This window comes from Branchiostoma lanceolatum, chromosome 5, assembly GCF_035083965.1.
Source record: "Branchiostoma lanceolatum isolate klBraLanc5 chromosome 5, klBraLanc5.hap2, whole genome shotgun sequence".
Classification (NCBI taxonomy): Eukaryota; Metazoa; Chordata; class Leptocardii; order Amphioxiformes; family Branchiostomatidae; genus Branchiostoma; species Branchiostoma lanceolatum.
In genome coordinates, this window is record NC_089726.1 from 7,952,580 (window position 1) to 7,969,839 (window position 17,260).

At 44.7% G+C, this 17,260-nt stretch overlaps 1 protein-coding gene across 1 annotated transcript; it reads right to left on the reverse strand.

The window, feature by feature from the left end:
- Window positions 1-755: 755 nt before the first annotated feature.
- On the reverse strand, window positions 756-5,253 carry LOC136434773 (dual specificity tyrosine-phosphorylation-regulated kinase 2-like). Its single transcript, XM_066427818.1, has 2 exons — window positions 4,292-5,253; window positions 756-3,440 (listed from the first exon to the last, which is right to left on the reverse strand). The coding sequence occupies exons 1-2, from the start codon at window positions 4,964-4,966 to the stop codon at window positions 2,340-2,342; spliced, it is 1,776 nt and encodes a 591-aa protein (XP_066283915.1). The 5' UTR covers window positions 4,967-5,253; the 3' UTR covers window positions 756-2,339.
- Between the last annotated feature and the right edge of the window lie 12,007 nt (window positions 5,254-17,260).

The following is a 17,260-nucleotide window of genomic DNA, read 5'->3' on the forward strand; positions in this document are numbered from 1 at the left end:
CTTCCATAGCACTATACACATGTGGGGATCCATACTAATGGTTGCTCAAGGTCTTTCCCCCTGCCCTACAATCCTATGGGACACAATAGTCCATGTCTGCCTGGATATGAAATGGTGAATGCTTTATCTGCAGAATTAATGATTCACAGGCAGGGTCGGCATTCATTTCCTCTCCATTTGTACACCCTTGAAACACGATTCAGTGATAGGGGCAAAAATTCTCCCCTGCTCAGCCCAATTGGCCGGTCCCGGGGGATTGCACCAGTTATGCAGGGTGCAGAATAGAACCGCATTCAGCGCCCAGAAATAGCACAGGCTCCCGCCATCTTTTGATGAATGGGCCATGCTATAATTGTCATAGGTGGGATTGAACCTGAACACATGGCAGGGCGCCCAGTGGAAATGAATTTGGTGACTCCCTGACCCACTGATACCTAAGTGGGAACGTCCCTGTCCTAGTAGATACTTAACAGCTAGTGGGTGTGAAATTTTGGCAATTCTAATCTCTCAGATTTCTCTAATATATAAATATTACATGCACCAGAAGTGCCCACCACAATATGTAACTGTTAGGTAATCCCTGAAGGCTAGGTTGCCTTATTGAATATTCTATATCAGTCCTAACCAATTTGGCACCTCATAACTCTGTGCACTAGCCCTTAGCAGTAACATTGACCTTGGCTATCACCCTGTTACATGTCACTTGGCCTCTAAATCTGTACTTGACACCAACACAAATTAAACAAGAAACAAGATTTCCAGTTAGAACCTGTTTTTTTAATCAGTTGATTAAAATTGCAATTCTGGAAAAGAAAATCACTCAACATTGACATGAAAACCTTCCTCTTTGCTACAATTTTTTTGAAAACTAAAAACTGAAAAAAAGTGCTATTTCTTAAAAAAATTTACAGATTTTTTTCCTTTCACACAAATAAATCATTTGTAAGTATTAAAATCGTATATACAGAAGAATTGTTGTGTCTTGTGGGTATGTACAATTGATTTGAACATAGTCTTCTATGCACCGGCTAGGTTTTACATTACTGCAAATAGTTTCTCTAGTGTAGTAGACCTTCTTAGCATCGTGAATTTCACGATGAAAATATACATTTCTATTTGATACAGTACAAAATACATGTATCTGGATACACACATGATCTGTTCCTTTGAATGCCCTATCTTTTACATGATAATGTGTATGAGGTACAAAAATATACATGCGTCATTTCTTTCAACATGTATTTTTGTACATTCTAGGATGTTATATATATATGGCACCTTCCACCAACCCAGTGCATGATAAACTAGGCAGTGGGACATGCTACATGAAAGGCATACAAACTGTGGTCCGGGTGGCAAAAATGGTCTGATATTTGACAAGGAATACATTAACATTACATCAGCCACCCACTGCCTAAAGCACCATTACAATCAAATTTAGTTTGGTCTCTATGTAAAAGGGGGAGACAGTCTTCTGTTACTGCATGTGTTTCGGAGGTGCACTGCATTTTTTTCCAGTGAGAAATATGACCCAAGGTTGCCATGCTAGCCACACCCCCTTTGTTATTGGGCTTTTCTTAGCGACCACACTGGGAACAAAGCAGGGGCTGAAACACCACAGTGGCTCATACTGCCCCCAAAAGAAAGCTGATCTGCCCTTATTTGATTATCATACCCCTTGGAGCGATACACAGAGTGATTGGCAGGAGCACACACCCCACCACGATAAACAACAGTGCGGGTGCAATGGTAGTGCAGCATCTAAAACAGGGTTATTTGGTACATCCATGCTTCTTTCTACATTCTAGGCACGGAGAGGGAGTCTTACAACATTTAGGCACTTTTCTGTAACCGTTAGACTAGTTGATAATTCACTGAGAAGTTGGGTTTTACAAACACACACAGAACCATGCACAATTCTGTACACTACAGGGTGTGTGAGTGGCCCTACAAAAAAGCAGCACAGAGTAGACTTACAATCTACCATTTCTCTGACCTGCAGTTTTTAACCAACTATGTGCTGTGTGGAGCACATATTTTAGGACTCAACTTTGACACATAGGCAGCAATGACACAATGGGGTCATCCCCACATAACTACTAAAGAGGGCTGTCTTCCAGCTTGCCATGTCCCTACTTTACAGGTTGAAATCACATGGAATGTTTGCAGACATTTTGTCCCTGATGAAGGACTTGGCAACCAAGAAGAAATACCATCAAAACACACTACATAGACTCTTATTTTTTTGTTTGCACGTATCACAGATACATGCAGCATCTAACCTGGGCGGATTCAGAAACACGTGGCTTTGTCGTGCCTACCGTACAGTGGCGCTTGTCTTAGCCAACGATTTTTGGCAACACAGTTCTTTGCTGCAGGGAGGAGTCGTTCTGAGCTTGGTGCTGCGCGTGCATTGCTCTGGCTTTGGATGCAGATCCGGTCGGAGGTAGCTTGGCCACCGCTGCATTCCTCCCCGACGAGCCTCTTCTCGAGGCAGAACCACTAGCTTCCTGTACGGGTGGTTTTGGTAGCTTGCGACGTAACCATGCGTGCCGCAGGGCTGCCGCCGGGGTCATTCTCGCCGCGGGGTCCCATTCCAAACATCTCTTCAAGAAGTCAATGAACAGAGGGTCGTCGCAGCCCTTCAGAGCTGTTACCCAGTCTTTGGAGCCCGGCGGACCCCTCCACTTCCCCCGCCGTGAGCGGCTACCGTCCAACACGGTGGTCCCGTCACTCAGGGTTTTTACAGAACAGTACCTGGGGTAACCTTTGGAGCTAATAAAGTTTTTGGCCCGTTTGGACACGTCCAGCAGCTTTTGCGGCGGCATTCCTTGCAGCTCGATCATGCAGGCTAGTTGGTCCCCTTCATCTTCTCCCGGCAACAGTGGGTAACCAGTCAACAGTTCGGCCAGAATACACCCCAGGCTCCACATGTCTATGGCCATGCCATACTTCGCCCCCAGAATGACCTCCGGCGCTCTGTAGAAGCGGGACTGGATGTACGTGTACACACGTTGGTGTTCGTAGCAGCTGGACCCGAAGTCTATAACCTTAATCCCGCTGCGACCCTGCTGCTTGAGGAGAATGTTCTCCGGCTTCAGGTCGCAGTGGATAATACGATTGCGATACAGGGCCTCCAGGCACTGCAGCAGCGAGTGCGCGAACTTCCGTACCAGCTGCAGCGAGAATCCCTGGAACTTGTTCTTCTTGATAAGTTCATACAAGTTCATGGACAGCAGCTCGAAAGTGATGCAGATGTGGTTCCGGAAGGTGAAGCTCTCCCCCATGTGCACAATGTTCATGTTATTATCCTTGTCCTGCTTCTTCAGATGCTCCAGGATGCGGATTTCCTCCTGCGCCTGGCGGTGGAAGCGTTTCTCGTTTCTAACCATCTTCAGCGCCGTGTGCACGTGGTTCTTGTGGTCGTAAACTTTCACCACCTAGCGTTGAGCAGAGAGACAGAAATTTTAGTAAGCATGACATGAAAAATTTCTGCCCTTAAACTTTAACCCATGTGAAGGACATAGACATGGCACAATGCCAGCAGGCCAGACAGTCAGATTAGTGGGTTGGTACTGAAGACTATGATTATGAACATCTATAATAATTAATCAATTTTAGACAACACTTTACTCATTACATGTGCTATTTTTGGCTTATTTTATACAATCATGCAGTTGGGCATTGTCACGTATGTGTAAACAATGACATGATAACTGTCTGTTCTAAATGCCCTGGGGACTTTGTGTTGCAAATTTGGATCTGCCTGGCCCCTTTGTTTTGTCCTAAAGTTGCCCCGCATTCATCGCCTGGTAACAATACATTTCCATGGTGTCTCCGTGAAAAATAGCCCGGGGCTAGACAACGACAGGTCGACCATCTTCGCGCGGGGAGACGATAGATTGCCCAAGATGGCGTGCTGAACACATTGTAATTCAATAGAAGTGATCGTGGTCAGAATAAATGTGGCTTCGCTAGAACGATTTCACCCAGGAAACTGCGGTAATGAATTGATTATTTGCAGCGGAGAGAGAGCACGGCTCACATAACCTATCGTTTCTTGCACACCTCGTGATTACACAAAGAGCTAGTGGGTTGGTTGAAAAAAAAAAAAAAACTTGGAATGCAGACAATTTTCTATTTTACCTGAGCCATCTGAAAGCTAAAAATGGGGAGAGGAGTAGGGTCAGACAGTGGCGATGCCAGATGCCAGCTGTACGCTCTCAGCTGTCGTACATGAATCATACAGGATATCAAAAATCAAATATGGGGGAATCCCGGAGCTACATACCTGGCCGAAGCTTCCTTTTCCCAGAACTTTGAGCACTTCGAAGCGGTAGCAAATGTGATCGTGGGGAATGTGGATGTACGAGCCCTGCTCGTCGTCGAATCCGTTGTTGTTGGCCCCGCCGATCACCCCCTGACGTTTCTTGGCGTTTGGCCCCGCGAAGTACACCTCGGGGTAGTTGAAGATCTCGTGGTGTTCAAACGGGGTCAGCTTGTGCATGAAGGTTTTCATGGCTTGCTCGGGAGAGAGTGGTGAGGTTTTGGGCTTGCCTGAGCTGGACTTGCTGGCGGTTCCTGACCCAGCACTGCGCTCCCGGTAGATGTTGGGTGGCTCGTTCTGGTTGCCGAGGTTGACGGTGGGCAAGGATCGGTGGTGGGACTCTCTGCCTGCGACGCCATTTTGAATCGGCTTGGTCAGGGAACCCTGTCTTTTGTGCATTCCATGGTCGGCCTCGTAAAGCTGCTCCACCTGGATCCCGCCGATCAGATTGTCGGCCTGCTTGCCGCCTCCGACCGTCTGGCTCTTGAGCGGCGGTAGGCCGACGTGGGAGGGAGGATCGGCCAAAGTCCGGTTGGAGGCCGTGTTGTGCGAGGCGAAGTAGTCCGCCGTTGACGTCGTGTCCCCGGCCGTTATCAAAGACCTGGTCCGAGAAGGCATCGGGTTCCTGGCGAGCATCATCCGGCCAGAATAAAGGCGAAAATCCGTAGGGTCATCCGTAAAACGTCGTGTGATCACCTCCGTCAGTTTGCCGGTATTGATTGGATTCCCAATTGGCGGGAATTACGGCGGAAAATGGACCAAAAAGCCCGACAACTTCCAGTGCAACCTGCGGGCCAGCTTCTGTTTCCTGTTGCTGTTTGAGAGGTCTGTGGGGAATGGGCGCGTTGCCTGGCAACAGCAGTCTGCAGTTAGTAACACGTCATAACACCATGACGTATCACTCACGTGACCTCACGCTGACCAATCACGACACAGCACACCTGCAAAACATTCAAATATCGCGTTACTAAGGCTCGCAGTCATCAAGTAACACCTGTGGAAACTGTAAAGTTAAACTTTGTCGTTAGTCGGTTTACAAATTCAGCACGACTTCACAGAGTTTATTTGCAACGCCGACAATTACGGTCTCGAGTGTGTTTGCACTGCAGGTAACACTTTATACCGTTGAGGTGGGCAAGTTGCCGTTCCGGTTTTTGGGTCGACGTCAGCCGGATATTTATTCCTTATCTGATGAACTTGGCTGCTGAACAGCGGTGACGCCCTTCTAGTTTTACCAGGAATGACATTCCAGTGTAGACTACTCATTTAGTACACAATGACACAAACCCACACGTTTGGTGGGCTCAAAATTGCAACGAAGAAAAAAAAAGAATCTTGTTTTGCAACCGCTCTCAAAACTTTGTGAAAAACAAAGAAAGAAAGAAAGAATAACAGAAATAAAGCTCCTTTCCCTATCGTAAAAAGGTAATTGATATGCCGATTGTCGAATAACACCCAGTCCTTGCTTTGTCTTGAAATTCAAAAGTAAAATTGAGAAGTCAAGGCCATTCAGACATTTCATAACTCCGTGTCTGACGCTAACAATGCCGTAAAATGACACCAACGTTCTTCCGTTAATCGCCCATTATAATTTGCTACAATCATTGTTACTACCAACACTTCCCTATCATTTTCTCTAACGTTTCCGCACACAGAGTGTTTGCATGCACGAAGCCATGAGCCATTTTGTGCCCACAAACAACCGTGACATCATCATTATATTTTTGGCACGCGATTCAGCCAAAATTCCCTCCCCAGCTTTGTGTCATGTCAAAATTGACAACTCGACAAAGAAGCGAGACTGACAATGGTAAATACTGTTCTACTGTCCATGGTTGTCCCTTACTGACTGACAAGCGCGTTTATCAAGAACTGTGTGATAGCTTTGTTTATGGTACAGGTGCGTAAACATGCACTTTTGTGTGTAGACTGTTTGCAAGCTTCTCCACGGAGAAATATATACAGTGGCGTGCATCTAAACCTCGCTGCCTCAATTGAAGGATTCATAGCTACGCTAGACAGGCAATATAAGAATGCTCGCTGCTTCAAATGTATGATTCATAGCTACGCTTGACAGGGAATATAAGAATGCTCACTGCATCAAATGAAGGATTCATAGGTACGCTACAGGGAATGTAAGAATGCTCACTGCATCAAATGATGGCTTTATACTTCATAGATATTCTGGACAGGCGGTATAAGAAGGCCAAGCTCCACAGAGCCTGGATAAGATGGCTGTCAGTGAAACGGGGCACTCAGAAGAAAGCCATAATCTTCCCATTTAAGACAGCTAGAGCTTAATTTTGTATTATGATGAAGTTAACGCTAGCTATCATAGTTTACATAAGACCCATTTGGCGTCAAAAAGAAATAACGGAATCTTTCCAAAAAGGGCAATGCTGAGCAGGAAATGCGAATAAAACCCCGCGGATGATTTCGTTATTCCTTTGAAGTTGGTCTGCCTTGCCGTCGTGACAGAAACGTTATTTCAAAAGTATTAGTTTCAGCCTTCATCATTACAGGAGTATTAAGTGAAAGAAAGCCTGCGGCGGTTTTTATTTGAATCTAAAAGCTAGTCACAATGTGCCAAATTAAGCACCCGGGGCTGTATAAATCAAGCACGTCGATTCAAGCAGAGCTCCTCTAATTCCTAGTTATTAATGAAGGTAATCCGCAGTGCCTGATGAATACTAATCTAACAGTTCTGGGTATATAGCTCAAATTTCCTATAATTTGAATGTACGCCGCAATGATAGCCTCAACAGCATTGTTACACACAGTTGAGTAGGATGTCAGTGATATGTTTCCATTCCTTGATGATATTTCGTGGATTGCGAGTCACGTACCGTGTCTTATTGGGAAGAGAGCGGCGCTTGTAAGAGGTTGACATTTTTGACCCTTCAATTTTAGACACTCTCAGGGGTCGTGCCCGAATCTACGCACTTGTGATGGGGGTTATAATGGTCTGATTCACGCCAAGAAAGAGGGAAAGCTCCTTGGCTCCCACCTAGCCATCCTGGCACTCCTGATCATAGGTCTGCTTGAGCTTGTATCATCTGCACTTTTTTTCTGTATGATTTTTACTAGAAATTGACAACCATTTTGCTCGTTGATGTGTTTTTGTTTTCATATGAGACTTTACGCCAAACCACGTACCAGTGCATGTGTATATACTGTGGTACATTTTATCGATGATAATGAAAATCTAACTGGACTTGTAGAACCCCTCCCCCTATTACCTTTACTTTTTTAGTCCACCGTAGAGTATGCACCCTAAAGTCAGCCCTGCCAAGTTTCCCCGGAGACGACTGAAAGGCTACGTTGCAAAGGAACGCCCGTCAGAATCCAGGAGACGGAGCCATTTTCAAGATTAAAAGTGTCAATCATCTGGCCAGCTCCAAACTTACCTGACACTGCGAGTCCACCGCGGCATTTAGCCTGACACTGCGAGCTCACGGGCGCTCCTTCCTTCTACAGCGGCGCCAAACTATCCTGTTCGTCATTCATCCCCCGATTTAAACACCCTTTTCAGCGACGTCTCATCAATTTACACGTCTCCAGGTGAGCCATTCACCTGCGTTACCTGTGGCACCTTTCTCCTCCCACGGAGCATGACCGGACTTTACAGGGACTGCTGACAGCCGGGATTTGGTTTCAAGTCTTCTGTGTGCGGAGAACAAATAACAAATGACCTTTCAGCGGACTACAACGTCAGGAGGTTCGGAGTCCACACTCACAAAGTTTACAAAAATAGTACAAAATGGTGCACCATTTTTACCTTTTATAAACAGCGCCCGACTTTAACATCCTGGCATGGGGGACTGGGTAAATCCCACTTAAGCCCCTCCCAGAATAACGTGAAATTTAGCTTACACTTTATTGAAAAGGACCACAAAGGCAAACTGGTGTGTTGTTTGCAATCCGTGAGCTCTTTCCAACATGTGCAGCAGCTTCTTGGTTACCACGCAACCTTGGAACGGAGAGAGAGATGCCGCGGAGCATCGGCAGGTGTATTACCTGGGATTAGATAAGGCTAAAGACCTCCCAGACCTCCCAGAATTGTATAACATTCGGGGTTATAGCATTGCTTTGAAAAACGGGTGGGAGGACCATGTCTAAATCCCCGGGCTGCTGGAAATGGAGCGAGTGGCGATAGGTGCATGCTCGTGTGGTTTCTGCACACACGGCACACCGGTCCTGTTGGACAACACTGCTCTCTTTTTACACCTCGGAGTTTGTTTGGAACACACAAAAGCATTGTTGAAGACCCGTCGCTAGCTGAATTCTGACAGGGGATTACGGGAGCTATTCTGGTCGACATCGATGCTATTAAACCGAGATTTAGTGACGTCACGCTTTACGATCCACGGAGAGAGTTTGAAGTAAACAACACCTGCGTGCGCAACATGCATGGATGCCAGAAGCAGCCGTCTTCATGAAATTATTCTTCATTTCGTCGGATTCACATGAATACGTGTACCTGACTAATCATATATTTACAATATAGCCCTCAGGCTTCTCGTTGCCATGGTAACGATTACTAACAACGTCACAGGGAACGGTTGGTACCTAAGGCCATTTACCTTGCAATTTGTCAATCTAATAACTGCGCACCTTTCACACCTTAAGGAAACCCGCAAAGCAAGGCGAAGATATTCTTTCATTACCTTTGCCAAGAAGATTATGTTTTCGGTGCCACTTGTGCGTATCTGTCTGTCTATCTGTGGACATCATAACTCGAGAAGCTGTGCATGGATCCTAATGATTTTTGGTAGGTGGGTAGGCGACGGAGAAACAAAGGTCATGGTCGATAATGGGCCGCCTAGCGGCTTTCCATGGTACTGCAGGCTGTCTTGTGTCCTGGACATGCAATGGTCATGATATATCGTGGTAGATAGCTCGTCGTAGAAGCAGAGGACCTAAGATTCTTGTACGTTGACGTCTAGATTAATCCTTTAGTAACAGCACTAGCTGGTAATACAACAATATTGTACATGAAAATCAAAACGGGTACCAGCCTTCCGTACAGCAACTATCTATCCCGTGGCTGCTGTATCTATAATTTAGAGTTTTTAGATGTTTTAAGAGACGTTATAACACAAGTCTGCATTGGAATCACTCTGGTCAATGCAAGATTGACCCAAATTCTAGCATTTTCAAAGAAAACGTGGCTGCGTCAGCTTTAACTCGATTGCTTTGGAGAGATTCAATTTACAGGAAGTTAATTTACAAGCGTAATCACAAAAGCTCTAAGTGAGTTAGAGCCTAGAACACAGACTGAGACGTGTTAGAATTACCCACGCCAATGCGAGTCTGACCCAAATTCTACCGTTTCAAGTAGCATAATTTCGCTCGAGGCAACTTAATGACTGGTGAGCTTCAATTTGCAAGAAGATAATTCAACGCCTTCAGGCGTAACTCTTTAATCTTCAGTAATTCCAGCCGACGACTTTAAGGTCGATAATAAAGCAGAGAAACGTCTTTAAGAATGATGATGCCATTTTTTTCCAACGATCAAAAGCTGTACTGTCTCCCGTTATTCTATGTCTATATATAGAGATAATCTTAGGTTAGCAACAGCAATTCGGCAAAATGCATTGGATAGTAAATTTCGCTAGTCTCCACCAGACGAAATGATGAAAAATGATTAAATTAAGCCAAAAAGGGAGAAGAAATTGCCGCGGAAGTTTGACCACCAAATGGTTTCGCCTGCTCCCAATGGGAAGTGTTACCTTTTCTGCGGGCTCTCTCTCCTGGCCAATTTTAATTGTTCACCCTTTTTGCCGAATTCTACTATCTAAAACCCCCAGGAAGGCCTGTGTTTGGTGGAGGCTAAGATTTTGCCTGATTCGACGGATCAAACACGTACATTTCATCTGGGTCCTTCAATATCGAGCTCCTCGATCCGGAAGCCCGGAAATTATCAGCTTGACATATTGGAAATGCGCTTTCCTGAAATCCTCTTGGACTAATCAAGGTCCTTGGATTGATAACTGATCTGAGAGTGATGCGCGTCGCTTAATGTGTAGGCTCTCCGAGTCACGTTTTCCCGCTTTTCCTAATGTATCAGTCACAATGATTATTATGGAAAAGTGCGATAAAATGTGTCACAGTCTGATGTGACCCGTTTTCCAATGAATAGAGTGCGGATAGAGCCTGCCATCTTTGACAAAGTACAGACGACGTGTCTACAGACTAATCGGAAATTAAGACTTGAGAAGAAACGAATAATATTCATTTGGACCAACCCGAAGTGTACGTGCAGAGAGGCATGCAACTCCACCTTCCGCCTTCATATATAAAGATGACAGAAAACGCCCACGTTGAGTCGCATGTGATATTATCAGGGGCGAAAGAGAAGTGTCGCCAGTACAATCCCCAAGCAGATCTTTAGGTTGGCAAGACAGTATCCCTATGGGCCGAACCAGTATCCATTGGCCAACGGTAGAAAGGCCCATAGCCAGGGGAATCGGGATCTTGCGAAACGTGTCGATTTTGCCTTTCTACATCTGCTTGGAGATCAGCCAGTGGTGATGATTCCCTCTGAGGATGATACCAGTCAGTACAGGCGCGCTAATTCAGTTTGAGAGACAACAGCAGAGTCAATCTGACGCCTGGGTTTTCAGCGGCAGACAGCGTGATCTGAGATGCACTAGTGGCTGTCTATTGAAGCTCCACTTTAAGCCACCATTGCTAAGCCTACAGACGCATACATGTTTCGCTCTAAGCACGCAATTCTCTGCGGCCAGGGGAGTGGCGCCGTCAAACTCATCAAAAACAGCATTAGGAGTCAACAGACCAGGAGGAAAATGGCGAGGGAAATCACAAGTCTTTCGTAGCGAATGATGACGTCGTGGTTTCACTATGCTACATTTCCAATTTTTGTTTGTTAATCTCAAAGCAGATGTTAGGATCTGGCTCATTCTAAGTGTTTCCGTCTTTCTTTGCAACATTTAGTATTCCCTTCTACATTAAAGTACTAAAAGACGTAAAACAATGAGCCTGAGACGGATCCTTACATTTGCTTGGATATTGATATTCCGTCTCTTCAACTGCGGCTTCCATGCGACGCTATAATTGCACTTGTATACGAGCTAATTCCACCTGACTTTAAAACTTGATCCCTTCGTTTACCATCTGATGCAAGATCTATCCTTGCGTGAAATCGCTGGATGCCACATTTATGTTCTACGAATACTAATACTTTTGTCAAGGAAAAAAATCACAGATATTGAGATACCTCTACATCCCATTTTGCACTTAAATCAACTGGTCTTCCATGTAGAAAACGGTCTTTTATCAAACAATATATTTTTCTTCAAGCGATTTTTATAGCGAAATCAATAAACGGAGCTTAGGTGGGTTTTTTTAATGACAGCACTAGCATGCTCATCTTCAATATCAGTATTTCCCCCCACGCTCTACGGAGAATCCGGCGACTTCGCGGTCCCTATGGCAGGCTCGCTGTGTAATGACCGTACATCTCTTCTGAATAAGAACGTGCAATCCCAAGGGGAAATAGGGATGAGTCTCAATAATATCTCAACCTTGATCTTCAAAGCTGCCGAGGTTTGTGTTCCGGACTTCAGCCTTCCCTATCGACTCATCCTGGTTCTAAACTGCACTACAATTTAACGGTTCCTTCAAAGAGATAAGAAACCGGAGATAGCCATTTAGATGTTCCGGCTCGGGTTCTTTGTCCTTTAGTGCAGGCCATCCATTGATTGAAGGTCGCCATGTTTTCGTCAATGAACGTTGTTATTTCTCAAGTATAAAATCTCTGCTAGCGTCAGAAGCCGATTGGAAACGTCGGTAAAACACGAAGGGATATTACTTTCATGCAGCTTCGTCTTTCGTTTGATACCGAAAGCCAATTCTTTTTAACACAAGAAATCAAACATGGCTAAAATGAAGAAAAAAAGGATTTCAGAAGAACCCGTTAAACTGTTGAGTGATACTGATTACATGAATGAAGGCGATAAATGTATAAAGAATATTATGTGCTGTGCCCTCATGCATTGAAACGTCGCCCGCGCAATCACTTTGTACATCCGAAGCTTTAATGTAGTACTATATAACCCGAGTGGGAGGACGTATTATACCGCATAGACATGATATAAAACTGTTATATAAGACTGGAAACTCTGTGTATATAAAAGCAACTCAATGATTATATCTACTATTCACCATTGTACGACTCACACAAGATATGACAAATGGCAGTATAAAACATAGAGAGCAAAAATGTTAAAATGTATAGGCAGATATATTCTACAATACCATCTACATTCACGCCAAGCCATACAGCATATCTTAACAACTGAAAACACGCAAAGTATTTGTCACAAGCTATCAAGACACTGGTATGTAAGAAAGTAACGTTACGTGTTTGGGATTAATTTTGTATTTCTTTGTTCACCTCGCAAATTCTTCAAGATGCATTCTAAGCTTGTAGACGTGAATTCCTGGATCCAATACTTACATTTTCTAATTGACGAAACCCATTAATACATCTATCCTGATCGACAGTAGTTTACAAGGTGGGTTTATACCTCTCAAATAACTACGGTGGCGGCACTTTAAAGTCTACGGGATGCAAACACACGTGAAGAATGTATTGTAGTTGACACAACAAAACTTCGAAGTACCTGGCAACGCCTCAACTTTCTCCCGTTTCAAACTATTGCAAAGGTTGACAGAATGATGTAACCAGGGACATCTGAGTGGTATAATAGTATGAAAGGTATCGGGGATAGCCTCTGGCATATATTAGAGAGAATAATGCGGTTTTCGCGTCACAGCATGTGTAGAATGTGTCGTTACGTAGGTTAGTGACGCACGGCCGAGCTATACTGCCGACGGCAAGACTTCAGATTGTGGGAACGTTCCAGTCGATTTGATAAGGACCCAACATTCTAGCGATGGCAAAATATGGGAGTACAGACAAACTTGTACAACTTACCACCTCTACATAAGGACCACCTGGCCATTGAGCCAATAAGAATCATGTCGAAACTGACCACCTGTCCACATAGAGCAGATTTTTTTCGGCCCCCTGACTGGACTTCTTGGGTAGGTATGACTGTGTCATAAATGTATTTCTTTTAAACAGATACCTTCCAAAAAGAAAACAGATTCCGAAAAATAATATTATCTACTTTCCGAACTTGGAAACTTTCCAATTTACTTCAACATGGTCTACTGGTGCAACCATACACCCCCGTGTAAAGCCCCTTCGCTCTGAATAAATCTGCATTAGCAAGATCGCATTTTTTTCGTTCCCATAGGAAAGGGAGAAAACTGTTTGATGACTTGTCCTACGAGTGACAAACTATAAAATATCAGAAGCTTTGCCTTACTGTTCATCACCCATGCTCCTAAATTCCAACCCAAACTGTTACTCGTGCCCGTATTGTGTGGCCTGTCAGATTAGTTGTTAAACCCTCCCAGCAGAATAAACACACAACAAGTGGACCCGGCTTGAAACAACCAACCCCTCAGGTCGCGGTGTAGTAGTTGCAGTTTGATATTTTGTTGTTCTACAGTGTCAGATGTTTGTGATGTCCTTTCACTGCGCTGTCACGACCGACCCGGGGGCACCGCACAGCCGTAAACAACGCCGTGCAGGTGCACCTGTCACCGAACGTCGTTACCATGGCAATCTCTGTCATCAAAGGTCGTCACCATGGCAACGTGCTGTCGCCAACAGTGCGGTATAACAGAAAACGGCTCACGACTTAATGCCAAAGGTTAAGCTGCGTTTGATATTTTATTAAAGATCGGTTGGTTCGTTATTAAGGAAATCTGTCGAAGAAATTTTTCCAAGGAGGTTAACGTTACAGCAGCAAACTGCATTGATACGATGTGACTAAAATGCGGCTCAAAATATGCCCGGCGGATATATCCAATTCTTCAAGGTGATCATTTGCTTTAGCTGTAGGGATCGCTATTACATGTTTCTGGGTCAGTTGAATTAAACTCTAATGTCATTAGCAAAAGAGAGAACCTTGACAAATGTTACAGGATCTTATTTTAAATTTCAGATGGATTCTGGGCCTCATGATATTTGCAGCGCTCACGTGTTTACAATAAACGACAGTTACAACTTCTCTGTCATTCCCTACACAATCTTTGCACTGTTTTTCTGTACGCACAAAAACAACAACACCAACAAAGGAAAGACAAAGGCGACGTGGGGTACAGCGTAGGGGTAAAGTCGGTGTGAATGGGGCGTAAATGCACGCCGTATCGTCTGACCTGGCAACCGGCCCGCGCGTTTTGTCCGCCTCGCAGACTCGGATAATTGTTACCTGTTAACGTACCTGGTCTTTCACTGCTAGCGCGTACTTTTCCCCGCCGATCTGAAAGCCGGGAGGATGTGTTTTCAAACCAAACAAGGGAGCAAGGGCGAGAGAATGCGCGGAGAGCGTCAGCTTGTTAGTTTTGTTCTTTAATCTGTTTTGCACGAGATGTGAATAGTTTTCGCGAGTCTAAAAGTGATTTTTATTCTGTGTGTCTCACATCTTTGCCATTGTACACCATGATTACAATCTCCGCAATGATATTATTTGCTGCTAGACGTTAGATCCAAGTACTTAACAAAGTCTTTTACTTCACTTAAGTTTCACTACTGAAGGGTTGGTCTACAGCAACTTGAATGGTAAAGGCGAGAGATGGAGGAGATTACGTCATACATGAAAACAAGACGAGGTTGTGAATCAGGGATGGGAGATCCAACCCGTAAGCAGGTGGTCTTGGGTCAGTTCGTCAACCTAAAAAAGACGCAGAATTCTTGCGTAGATGATCCGACAAGTTTATAAAAGTGGCGTTGAAAAGCGACCCACAAAAGACCCCCCCCCCCCCCCCCTACACGTGCCAGTGGCTTCAAATTCCAGAACCCCCTGGGATTTGGTTAAGCCGGCGTCACAATTCATGCGAGCATCGGCCGATTTTGTAGATCGCCGGAAGCTCGCCGAATTTCAAATTCGCCCGAGCGTCGACCGTATTTTTCACTGAAAACCTGCCCCGTCACAAATTGAACGGAGCTCGGGCGACGTCCGTCGAACAGTAATAATCATAAATCCCACATAAGACGGTACCATCTCTTGGACACGGACGAAGTCAGAATCAAATGGCCTGGTAACAATCTAAAATTTAGACCAACTTTACTTTCTGAGTTGTGGCAAATCTGTAGGTCACGAGTGAAGTAGGTGGGCACACTGAAAATAACCACATAAAGAGGAATTTTGTTATAGACCAATCAAAATACAAGTGCAGGAGCCACAAAGTCAACAAAGCAGTCGTTTAACCCCGATCCAAACATTTTCAGCAAACGGAAATCGACCGAGGCTCGGGCGAACGCCGTCCGAGCTTCGACCGACCGTTGATAAGCCTATCGACGCCCTGCCGACGGCTGGGCGTGCCTCGGTAGATAAACATAGATCTATAATGACTCAGTGGACTTTCAACTAGTCATTTGTGGAGAAAACACTCAGGAAGTGAAGGCAAACCTCAAAAGTCAAGCCCCAAATCATTAATAAACAAATTGAAACATCCAAACCAATACCTAAAAAGAAACAAGAAGCATTGTCTTCTGTGTCAACATTCTGTTTATAATATTTTTTTTTGAATGAAAATTTAACTTTGCATTGAATTGTCTTTCATTACAAAAGTTTGGCAGCATTCTTCGACAAGTTGATATTAGTATTAGTTAATATTACAATATCATTTATCATCTTATGTTATAAACCAAACTGTCGTTTCCTTTTATCTATAAACAAGAAGGAGTTTGGCCGAGGCCCGTCCAAGCTCCCAGCAACACCTGCACAACGCTCGCCCGAAGCACGCCTTACTTTTCATGAGTCGGCCGGAACACTGACGACGGTCGTCCGATTATTGATCAAGGCCCGTGCGAGGCTCGCACGAGGCCGAAGAGTTCGGGCGACCTCCGACCGACCAAAAATCGGGTCTAAAATCCTCGGATGCCCGCCCGAATATTGGCCGAGCGCGGGGCGTTGCTCGGGCGAGCTACGGGCAAACTGTTGACGAGCTGCGCGAGTTCGAAAATCGTCGCCGAGGCCTCGCTGAATTTAAGCGCAGCTTCCAGTGACACGCGAACGTCGGCCGAGCTCCGAAAATTCGCCCGAAGCCCGTAGAATCGACAGGACGTCGGTCGTACTTCGCCCGAAAATCGCCATTTGGAGCTCGCCGACAAGTCGGCCGAGCTAAATTCTTCATTTGTGACGGGGGCTTTAGTAATTCGAATCTTTTGAAGAAAAGCTTTTTTTTTGGTACAAACTACCAAGTATTGGATTTTCAAACCATGTATACCTTGGTATCTACCTAGATAAGATTATCATTAAAAGCTACTGTTTCTGTGGTCTGTGAAAAAATAAAACATAAAACATAACACTTTACAAAGATAATCGCTCAGACAAATGCAATTAAATAGAATTGCATGACTTCTCAGTACAGGACTTCTCATAAATAATAACAACAGTCGAAAAACTCCCATGCATCTAAGTTGTTTTTTGTGTTATTCCATGGTGGGATGCCTTTTCTGGGAGTGATGGCTTCCGAAGTCTGAGGGATGAGTAGATTTTCAAAGACTCAGACGACAATTTCTTGCGTCGTCACCGACATAATAGCGACGCGTCAGAACGTCAACAGGTTATTAAATATCTTCAGCCTAGGAGACAACAGACATGACTTACAGCAAATCACAAAATATCGCATCCGACTTCAGACGTACATGCGGCATGAGCTTTCCGCATCTTTTGAAAAGGGTCTGGCAGAAGTTATCAAGAGAAGACGACCTCGGAAACACAGGCTACAGATTTAGAGGTTTGTAGACTGTAGAGGTTGCAGAGGTCGTCCCGTACACTGAACAATTCAGTGGAATCTATCTGGGGTATTCTTTGTGAAAGGAGATTT